This window comes from Schistocerca gregaria, chromosome 4 (assembly GCF_023897955.1).
Source record: "Schistocerca gregaria isolate iqSchGreg1 chromosome 4, iqSchGreg1.2, whole genome shotgun sequence".
In the NCBI taxonomy this organism is placed as follows: domain Eukaryota; kingdom Metazoa; phylum Arthropoda; class Insecta; order Orthoptera; family Acrididae; genus Schistocerca; species Schistocerca gregaria.
Window position 1 is genome coordinate 367408331 of NC_064923.1, and position 12090 is coordinate 367420420.

Below are 12090 nucleotides of genomic sequence, written 5' to 3' on the forward strand. Positions count from 1 at the left end.
AAGCTTAGTTCTTGTAATAAACAGTTGTTATTGCAACGTGTATGTCTCACTTCATCGTGTCTCGCTTCTCTAGGAGAGGATGGAACATCTCAGAGTTCGGTCCTAGACTTCAGCGTACTGAAGTGACGTAGCGTTACGTCAAGTGTGAATACACCCTGATGGGACGTGACATGACAGTCCGTTGACGCCTAGTGTGGATCGACCTCAATCCAAGAGCTGGTGTCTGTAATTAATTAAATTCTAATTTCAACTGGAACAATTGATGCCGGCATTAACCCTTTATCATTTTTGTATCAGTTACTATAACATGTTTTTATATGCAAGGTAACTGGCGTTAACAAACAAGTGCCAGTTTCAAGTGCACATGAGACCCTATGAAAGTTTCATCTTTGGGTTGGATGTCTCGACAATTTAATCTATGACTTCAACTGTGTAGATGTTTGTCAACAATTATATGTTTTTCTGTGCTTGTGTAGTTTGGATGTGTGTGGTGGTACAGTGTTGTTAGATTTAAGCATCTGATGTAAGGTCATTGAAGTAATGGCTGTATTTTTGGAGCGTCAAGCTTTCTCCAATGCATGGCACAAATTTTATACGAAAAAATGCCGTGTGATTTTGAAAAAGAAACTTTGTACAACGGCGACCCCTCTGTCCATGTAAGAAATGATATTTTCCCAGCATGAATAATTTGCTTATCATTGATATAACAACGTGAAAAGTTTAATGAAACCGTTGTAGTTGTGGCATCGTAATTACATGGTTCTGAAATTTTGGTGCTATAGTTAATAATCCTAATCCACAGCTAGTGATAAAACTATTGCGCATGCTTAGAGCCGTTATGGAAACAACATTTATGACATAAAAGTGCAAGACTTTCAATTGTATATAAAGTATCACAGGTCCCAATGAAAATCTGTTTTTAGATTTTATCGCTTTTTGACCATTAATTCGTAAGATAGTTTGTCCAGAGGTATAACTAATGTAATTGATAACATCGGTTCTCAACCTCCGTGATATGCTAATAGTCGCGTAATGTAGTCTCCCTATGAATAAGTAATCGGTATGAGTTTTGTTTTCTTTTTTTAGTCTCTTGTAAAATTATTTTAATGCCGTTTAATTTTCTGCTTATGTGGGTTCGCCGATGTGTTTGTTTGGGTTTTGGATACTTTTGATGTAGAACGGTAAGGAGGTCATATGGTTAGGACAGATGATGCGAGTTTGTTGCCAGCACATTTTCACTGTTGACAGTCTGTTGGGGACAAGAGGAACACTTGATACTAGTGACAAGTGACGTAATGTTAATAGGTGTCACGACGTCAGATATTGGTGCGTATGTTCACAGCTTTGTTTGGAGCTAAAGAAGTCGGCAAATGTGAAAGCAAAACAAAAGAAATACTCCTGGTTCTACTGACTTACTGATCTATAATGTAGCCCTAGGTCTGGTTTAGGATGGTAGGTGACAGTCTGGTTGTGAGTTACATAATCGTATGGTGACAGAGTGATCTGTAGCTTACCGTGTTTGAAAAAATCGCCACTGATGTTATGTTTCAGTTACCAGGTTGTTCATACCTGTTATGTCACAGATCATATTAAATATTTCACTTAATCCATTGGTTGCTACTTCTGCCTGCCTTAACAAAAGAACTTTTAGCAGTATATAACATTTCACTTGTACAGAATATAAGAAATTTCTTCATTACTTTTTAGAAAGATGAAACTTCAAACTGGCAGAAACTGGACTATCCTATTTACTATTTGATAGGATATCACAATGATAAGCATTGCAGTACAATTGCACAGTGTAGGTAAGAGTAATGCCATCTGCATTGTGTATACAGGGTGGAGAAAAATTGTGTCACAAAATTTTAACCCTGGATAGCTGATGCAACATTTTAAACTACAGAAATTTGCCGCCACACACACTGATTGGCCATGGGATTGCTCTGTGACCTATTCGACATATGTGCTTTTCACATTGGGGTAGTGAAGCGGCGAGGGACGTTTGTATGTGTGAACCATCCGCCATAGTGGTGCCCATCAACCGACGAACGACCACAGGTCAATCCCATGGCCAGTCGGAGTGCGTTGCCCCAAGTTTCTGTAGTTTAAAAATGATATGTTGTCAACGTACACAACATTAGTAATTTTGGTCCCTACTGGCATCAGCTATCCAGGGTTAAAATTTTGTGACACAATTTTTCCTCACCCTGTATAAGAACAATTATGCAGTGGGTTTCTCATTTAGAAATCTCATTTGAATGTTGTTTTGTTTGTGAGAAGATCTTATTACAACATCCGTAAGAAAGAAAAACTTCTACGAGCATACGTTGGACTTCTGCTGCAGCAGGCTTGAGACCTGTCAAGGGTGCGGTTTGTTGTTCCATGATACTGTAGGTCCCATTGAGCAGCTTCTTGCAACCACCATAAGAATATAGAATTCATGGGTTCAGAAGGGTTGTGTTCAACACCAACAAGATATTAATGGCTCCGAGCAACTAGTGCCCGAAAAGACAGGTACATTGTTGCTCAGCTGTGAAGGAGAGTACAGCTATGTCACGTACTTTGATTCAGGAAATGGACATATTTGTAGCTAGACAAGTATTCTTAGAAACAATGTGATAGCATCTGGGCCACTACGGTCTGTCAGCACTGTGACCATTGTATCAGGTTCCCTTCACATAGCAGCAGAGAGATACCTACAAACAGTAGTGCTCCCAGTAACGACATTGGGACACAGGAGTGGCACCGCATCATCATCTGAAATGAGTCCCAGTTCCTTGTACTGTATAATAATATCTGTATCTATGCATGAAGGCTCAGTGGGGATTGGACGTTAAGTCCCATAGTGCTCAGAGCCACCGGAGATTGGACGTTCCTAGATTGCATTCGCCATCAATGTGTGGCCCCAGCACATAGTGTCTTTGGACTCACAACACAATCACTTGTGGTTCACATAGCCGGTAATTTGGACAGTGACTGCTAAATTTCTGACTTGATAGGTCTGGTGGATGTGACCTAGGTTTGAGGTCTGTGACATTACGTTCAACAACATAACTGCACTTTCACCTGTTGGCTGTGCTTTCCTGAACAAACTTGTTACAGGGGGTGTTTAAATGTAGCATTAGCCAACCCTTTTTCCAGATCTCTAACCCACTGAAAACATTTCATCATTGGTTGTCTGCCACCACTTTCCAGCCACCAAGAGTGATGAACTCAGGTGGCATGAAATGATGTAACTGTAGCTGGCGCCCCAGCTCAGTTTGTCAGATGTTGTAGCATTTTGTGTTTTGTATTGCACCCTGTATGCCCACAAATCATCTAAAATTTTAATTGTATTCTTCCCACTATACTGTAATAATAAAATAAGTAAAATTTTTGAACAATGGAAAATCCACTATGGATTGTAACAATACCAGAGAAGGAAAGTTGCTACTCACCATATAGTGATGATACTGCGTGTGGTTTGAGTTCTCTGAGGCTGCAGACATTTGATGTATGGGCCAAAATTTTTGTGTCATTGTAATTCATGGAATGGTCTGTGGAAGTACAATGTTCGGCGATTGCGGACTTGGTGGGTTGGAGAAGGTGAGTATGCCGTTGGTGTTCAACAATGCATTCCTGCAGAGTTCGTGTTGTTTGCCCTATATATGATTTGCCGCATTCACACGGAATTTTGTAAACACCTGGTTTACGCAGGCCCAGATCGTCTTTAACGGATCCCACCAGTGATGAAATTTTGGAAGGAGGGCAAAAGATGACTCTCACGTGATACTTTCTCAATATTCTGCCTATTTGTGAAGAAATTTTCCCAATAAATGGTAGATTAACAGTTGACCTGAAAGCCTCTTCCTTGTTCCGCCATTTGTAGGTCTTCATCTCTCTGTTCACTTGCTTAGGTGAAAAGCCATTCTTCAAAAATACTTTTTGCAGGTGTTCCAGTTCCGCTTGGAGACTGTCAAAACCTTGGTCCACTGTGCCCATACTATCTCTGACGCCGACAGTCTTCAAGCGGAATTGGAACACCTGCAAAAAGTATTTTTGAAGAATGGCTTTTCACCTAAGCAAGTGAACAGAGAGATGAAGACCTACAAACGACGGAACAAGGAAGAGGCTTTCAGGTCGACTGTTTATCTACCATTTATTGGGAACATTTCTTCACAGATAGGCAGAAAATTGAGAAAGTATCAAGTAAGAGTCATCTTTTGCCCTCCTTCCAAAATTTCATCACTGGTGGGATCCGTTAAAGACAATCTGGGCCTGCGTAAACCAGGTGTTTACAAAATTCCGTGTGAATGCGGCATATCCTATATAGGGCAAACAACACGAACTGTGCAGGAATGCATTGTGGAACACCAATGGCATACTCGCCTTCTCCAACCCACCAAGTCCGCAGTCGCCGAACATTGTATTTCCACAGACCATTCCATGAATTACAATGACACAAAAATTTTGGCCCATACATCAAACTTTTGGAGCTCGATTATCAATGAATCCGTGGAAATAAGATTGTCTGACAATGAGACTCTCATCAGTCGAGATAGCAGTTATCAGCTGAACTCTGCTTGGAATCGTGTTATAGAGAAACTTCGTAGTCGACATAGTTATCTGCATAAAGATGAACTCTGCTTGGAATCCTGTTATAGAGAAACTTCGTAGTCGACGTAGTTATCTGCATAAAGATGAACATCGACCTGACACCGATAAGCCAGGCTTTCACAGTGGAGGGCGCGAGGCGCAGCGCACGGAGCCGTTATGAACGCGCACGCTGAGCAGCGCATGCGCAAGCGCAATGTCACCTCATAAGGCTATAAATAGTGTAGCTCAGCGCGTACTCGCCAGTACTACTACAGTGGCACTCACCTGAAGATGGCCAGAAGACTCTCCGCCGAAATATCGTGGCAGGAAGTTACTGATATCCGGCAGTTCTCTCGTGTTTTTATGGAACATAGTGCTTTCTTGTTTACTCATTAGGTACAGCATATAAAACAGAGAGAGTGATTTAAGTACTCATAGTGTTTTTGTGCGGTGGCACTGTTTCACTGTTTGTACTGAGAGATCATCGCCCTTCCACTGGTCGAGCGCATGTTTGTTTCGCGATTCAGCAGTGTCGATTCTTGTGTGTCAGCACAGCATGCCACACTATGTGCTATGGCCCCTCACCAACCCCACTGGAATTGGATGAGTCAGCAGCCATCAGTTGCTCCACACCCTACAATTTACAGCAGCAGCGGCCACCATCTGTGTTCCCTGCTGTTGATATACAACTGCCTCCTATGCTCGACCCCAGATTCCAGCAGATGAAGCAACACCACCACCACACCAGAGGCCAGCAGGAGGAGGAGGGCAGCATGGGGTAAGACGCTAGCTCAAGCCATCAACATCATACCCAGAATGGAACACATGATGGAAGAACTAGTGCTCATGTCCCCCAATCGAAAGATCACAGCCATAAGCAAAATACTGAGTGAAATAGGAGTGGTCTAAAAGCTAAGCATGCTTTATCTGTTTTGCTAACCATCATTAAAGGCAGAGTGTTTCCTTTGGCTTTCCAAATAAATACCCTTGAAACAATACTGGCCTGCCAAAAAGATGAAAACAGGCAGTTAAGATTTGAACTACAGAGAGCATCTAGTCCATTTAAACACATACAAATATAGACTCAGCAAGAGAAGGCTAAAAAATTAGAGGCTGAAAATTCAGTGTAGTGGACCAAGACTTGCAAAAACAAATTAGGGAATTAACTAATAAAGTCACAGAACAAATCCAAACACAAGCACATAAACTTCTGCCTTAACAATTGTGCCCAGAACAAAAGAGCTGCGAAGAATAAATGAGGGTAAAACAAAACAAGCCACAGTATTACATGTCAAATTGACAGAAAATCAAAACTGTATATAAATCCCAGGGAAGAGATTCTACATGTCAAATCAATCAGAACCACTCAGACTCCTGTCATAGTAGTAACGACAGCACAAGAGGTTTTTCAAAAAACAATAGAAAAAACAAAAGACCTGCACATCATTGCCTGTGAAGGGTTGACGAAAATGCAAGCCACTCGTGACAGTGTATCACATGGAGGAGGAGGAGGAGATTAGTGTTTAACATCCTGTCGACTACTAGGTCATTGGAGATGGAGCATGATCTCTGACTAGGGAAGGATGGGGAAGGAAATCAGCTGTGCCCTTTCAAAGGAACCGTCCCAGCATTTGTCTGAAGCAATTTAGGGAAGTCATGGAAAACCTAGATTAGGATGTCTGGACGTGGGTTTGAACCGCCATCGTCCCGTATACATGTCCAGTGTGCTAACCACTGTGCCACCTCGTCCGGCAGCATATCAACAGAATTTGAGTGGTGACATGTCGAAAGATGTGTCTACATAGGGCCTAAGGCAAAGAGTTTCAACCATCAGGTACTGGAGTTCAGCTCTAACTTGTACATACTCCTAACACAAAGGCAGAGAGTCTACATGGACTTCGAATCATTGTCTGTGAAAGACTAAACTGTAGTAAATCAGTGTTTTAAGTGTTGTGACATTTGACATACAGAAACCTACAGAAAGGCTGACATTGTGTGTGCTAAGTGTGGTAATCAAGGACACAACCACATTGAGTGCATGTCCATTGAGACTTGTGTTTGCACCCCTGCAAATGGAGTCCGCGTCTGCAACAAAACAAAAGGGTATACTTGTCAAACCTGTAAACAGTTTCATGAGCAGCTCTATGACAGCATAGACTATGGCAGCTAAGATCCACACACATGCAAAATGCATGAATATCTAAAGTCAGTCACCCAAAACACATAAATACAAGTTACCATCAACAATACAGAGAAGCTATAAAGATTTCCTGAAGAGAGATTTCCAAGAGAAGACAAATGAGTCGTCTTCGAGAGAACTATGACAGAAATGAACTCATCCCACCCCTAATATAGGCAATTATGTTACAGGATAGCTATATTAGTGTGATAGAATATGTAGATGACATTACAGTCAGTGGTTGTATCCAATAAAAGGTGGCAAAGTAAATCAAAAGATAAATACATCACTGGATGAACTTCCAGATAACATTAACACAGAGGATAAATGAGTTGCAAGATGAGCTTACATGTATTGAACACAAGAAAATGCGCACACACATACACAATTTAACCCAACTGAAGTACATCACATCACACATATGCAGGACACATACGAACCGAATCACTATCACATGGAAAGCCCTATGACATGTGTAAATGAGAATGCTACATTTAACCAGTCAAATTTGCCTCGGGAGACATTCTCAACCCCAGACAAAAGAAAGAAGGAATGGACAGTTACATAGTGCCTGAATCAATAGACGTTGAAACAATTAGAACACAAACCAATACAAAACCGAGACTAACCGAATCCAGGCTTATAATAGTAGATAAATTAGATGACAGTGAATCTGATCAATATCAGCATGTTTCTAGATACAAAAACCACCACCAATATCAACAAAGACGCCACAACACATGCAATCAGTCCAGCACAAATCGCCACCATTGCAAATACCACATCAGCAAGCACCACCAACGCCAGTGAAAGACTTGTGAAGACAAAAGGCATTGAAGAAGCATGTGAAGAAATGCAGCATAGTCGTGTGACATCTCAAAAAGATATTTTAATATCTCCCAATCAGTGGCCAGTGCCAAACTACAATCCATCTTGTACCACTGCAAAAACTGCAACAGAAACCAGCACCAGCAAGAAGCCAGCTACACCTAATTATAATGATTAAGAATTTCACTTAATTTTAAGTAGACTAAAGAAAAAAGATATATTGCAGGCAGTGCAGTGGATGCCATTTAAATTGCATCATCCAAAGGGTGATTTTGTCTGTTTTCTAGTAACTGAGCAGAGAGACAGAATCAACCTAAGGTCAGAAAATATTCCTACATCATGCAGAGCCACTGCCTGACCTTACACTCCAGGTCTGTCTGTGCGTGTCAAAATCATTTGACTTGGACAAAATGAATACAGATCCTGCAAGAGCACGTGGACAAACGTATTTCGATTACACACTGACAGGTAGTAAATACTTTGTACATGTAAAACACCCATAACACATGGACGCAAACATTATTACAGTTATTGTAGAAATCCTGAAAATAGCACAAGACCTGCAGGCAGACATCGTGCTTACAAGAGCCTTATAACAGAAATGCGCGACTGACATGTCTGCCAACGCATGCTATGCTAATAACAGGAAGCAATGACTGTAACAGTGCTAGAGTAATTTGAAATAGAGCTTATATTGTAAGTAAGGTAACACAGTTATACAGTTGACACTTGGTTACAATAAAGGTTACCATTGGGAATGTTACATGGTTGATTGCGTCCATGTACTCCCTATACAGCAGTCAAATAGTCCACCTCCGTAGTGTAGTGGTAGCATTACCGCCTACCACGCAGGGGGCCAGGGTTTGAATCCCGACAGGGGACTGGGTGTTGTGTGTCCTTCATCATCATTGACTCGCAAGTCGCCGATGTGGCGTCACCTAAAAAGGACTTGCAATACGGCGGCCGAACTCCCCCAAATGGGGCCTCCCAGCCAACAATGCCATACGATCATTTCATTTTTCAGCAGTCAAATAGCAGACCTCATCAGAGACCCAGGAATGTATGCCAAAGGCAAAAAAACTACTGATGAGTGCTGACATTAATTCAAGATCCAACCTCCAGAACTTAGACACAAGAGATGAGAGAGGGCGCATAATTGCTGACTTAATACAAGAAACACAATTACATGTAATGAACACAGAGGGACCTCTACTAACATATTCAGGGTTCAATGGTATGAGCATTAATATCAACTTTGCGCTAGCAAGTAATGCAGCAACAGCATTCGTAACAAACTGGACCGTACAGTACAGTATAACCACTAGTGACTCCAGTGTCCTAACATACACAGGTAACACACACTCAGAACACAACTGCCAAAACACATACCAGACAGTTATTGATCCACAGAGCAGACTGGAACAAACAACGGAAATTATCCAACAACACAACCTGGAAAAAGTCAATAGAGGAGTTGATTACAGAGCACACAGACTATTGCAGGTGATACAACATGCACAAAACACATCACTACTGATAGTAAAGAACACAAAAAGCTCACCAAAACTGTGGTCCAACAAACTCATGAGACTCAAATAGGATGCCAAATGCAAAAGAAAATTGCACTATAGAGCCGATACTAGATACAGACAGATGCATAAGACTTTAGGCATATAGACATGCACAAGATTTATACAGACAGTCCCTGCATAACAAGCATAAACAGCACTGAGAACAATTTGTAGCAACACAAACAGAGCAGAATATGTGAGGTGAACCATACAAAATACTGACAGAGAGTATAAAAACCTCACTAGTTATGGGAACAACCTAATCCATCTTGTCACATTATATGGCCTTCCGTGAACCATTCTGCACACACCTGTTGCACTGCCAAAAATCTTCGTCACATATGAGCAACAATTACTCAGATGGATGCAGCAGTTCTCTCATGACAATAATGCCAACCCTTTAAAACTCATTGATTCATGATGGTTCGTGCATATGTCTCCGAGGCACCCTGCACATCTGACACTGATCCATTACATTTGATTTGTGGTGAAATGAGAGCCGCGGGCACATTTAACTGGTAGGCACTGCTATGCTGTGATATCAATGTTGACTGTGAACCCACGGCAGACATGGTTCAAATGCTAATGATTTCTGCAGAACACATTTATGTACTGTGAATATGAATGTTCTATCTCTAGTTGTTTGAGGTGGTATGTTTTTTTTTTTTTTCTGAACATGAGTGTACGTATTAGTCAAATAATAGTTAAGGTCAGCAAATACTAGAGTAAAAGTAGTGTAAGGTGCTGACAGTGTAGCCTAGAAAGCACATAATGTTGTGCATGTATGAGTACCTGACGGAATGCATAGGATTATCAATATGATTTCTCTGCTACAAACCGAAAACTGCTTGTGACTGGTGGTCAACATCTCAGAGAAAACATTCCAATATACTAGTGCCATCAGTGATAGCACTAACAAATCTTTCCTCTATCTAATCATGTTTTTACATTCTTCTTAAAACCAAAAACAGTTATTTGAATTTCAACTTCAGATTATTGTTATTTGAAAAAGTATTATTCTTTGTCAAATGTTGCTGATGAAAACAAAACAAAAAAAGTGACAAACGAAAACTGTAATATGTATGACCTATTTTAAAAATCACATAACAGGTCTTTAAACTTGCAATAAATAAATATGGCACATCACCAGAAAAACTTACCTGTCATCCAGGTTTAGATGTCTTGTGGTTTCCGTAAACTATTTCAGGCAAATACTGGGATGATTCGTACTGTAAGGCCATAGCTAACTATTGTCCCATCCTTGTCATTCTACACCTAATAAGTTTGTAAATTCTGTATATATGAATTATTTTAGTTTTGTTATTCGTAAATTTTAATACTGAGACATGTACAATATCCCTGTAAAAGAGATCTAAGCATAAATAAAACTACTACTACTACTACTACTACTACTACTACTACTACTACTACTACTACATATGGCGTATTTCTTGCTCTTATACATGACCGAGGCATTCGGTTGGTAAGGGCTTTGCAGTTTGTTGTTATTTCTTTTGTTCTGCTGTTACTGCCATAAATGTACAATCACGAAGGAGTATGTTAACATTTTAGGTGTCCAGGTGTATGCATTTGTGTAGATGCTACGAAATGAAATGAAAATCGAGGACAAATATATTAAAAATAAAGATTCCAAGACTTACCAAGCGGGAAAGCGCCGGCAGACAGGCACATGAACAAAACACACAAACACACACACAGAATTACAAGCTTTCGCAGCTGGCAGTTGCTTCGTCAGGAAGGAAGGAAGGAGAGGGAAAAATGAAAGGGTGTGGGTTTTAAGGGAGAGGGTAAGGAGTCATTCCAATCCCGGGAGCGGAAAGACTTCCCTTAGGGGAAAAAAAAGGACAGGTGTACACTCGCACACACACACACACATATCCATCCGCACATGTGTATGTGCGGATGGATATGTGTGTGTGTGTGTGTGCGAGTGTACACCTGTCCTTTTTTTTCCCCTAAGGGAAGTCTTTCCGCTCCCGGGATTGGAATGACTCCTTACCCTCTCCCTTAAAACCCACACCCTTTCATTTTTCCCTCTCCTTCCTTCCTTCCTGACGAAGCAACTGCCAGCTGCGAAAGCTTGTAATTCTGTGTGTGTGTTTGTGTGTTTTGTTCATGTGCCTGTCTGCCGGCGCTTTCCCGCTTGGTAAGTCTTGGAATCTTTATTTTTAATATATTTTTCCCATGTGGAAGTTTCTTTCTGTTTTATTTACATCGAAAATCGAGGACAGTTACACTAGGCAGTTCACTGTAATTATTATTATTATTTTTTTTTTTTTCCTTTGAAGACGCACCATTTGAGACAAACTGAGTGCAGTGACAAAGTGATTAGCATACTTGAATTGCATTTAGGAAAAAAGCAGTTTAAATCCCCATCCTGCTAGTCAGGTTTTGGTTTCCTGGTGTTCTTCCTAAATCAATTAACATGACTGCCAGGTTCCAAGCAACAAGCTTCAAAATTTTGGCCATGTTCTAAACAACAAACTTCAAAATGTTGTGCTGTCTTCATATCAATAGGTAGATAACAACTTCAAAATAATATTTAAACATATATGGTTTGCCAAAAGAATAATGAAAATATGTTGTTGGATTCAAAAGAGATCAACTACTGAATAGTTGGCAAGGTTGGAGGATGGGCATAACACAGGTGATAATAACTGCAATCTACAAAAGTTCTATAGTTTTCATCACAATAGGAACAAGTTTCTCTTTTCTGTGCAATCTAAAGTTTCTCTTTCCTTATTCAGTGTGGTGGAGAAATAGTAAGACAATGAGGAAATTAAATTTTAGTGTGTCACTTAGAAGGTGTTGATACTCAGTAGTTTGTGCTGTATATCAGTGGTTTAGAGTTTTGAAACAGTTTTGTAACTATATGTCTGATGAAATGGCCAAAGGCATACAGCAAAAAGAAAATAA

The 12090-nt window shown here is 40.5% G+C and overlaps 1 protein-coding gene across 2 annotated transcripts in view; it reads left to right on the forward strand.

The window, feature by feature from the left end:
- Window positions 1-435: 435 nt before the first annotated feature.
- LOC126267296 (glutamyl-tRNA(Gln) amidotransferase subunit B, mitochondrial) overlaps window positions 436-12090 on the forward strand; it is a 138598-nt gene continuing 126943 nt past the window's right edge. Inside the window, exon 1 of one of the 2 annotated variants that reach the window (XM_049972372.1) lies at window positions 436-656. In XM_049972372.1, coding sequence (XP_049828329.1) covers window positions 541-656 — 116 coding nt within the window. In that variant the 5' untranslated portion in view covers window positions 436-540. The remainder of the gene's footprint in view (window positions 657-12090) is intronic. The other variant, XM_049972373.1, reaches the window with a different exon arrangement.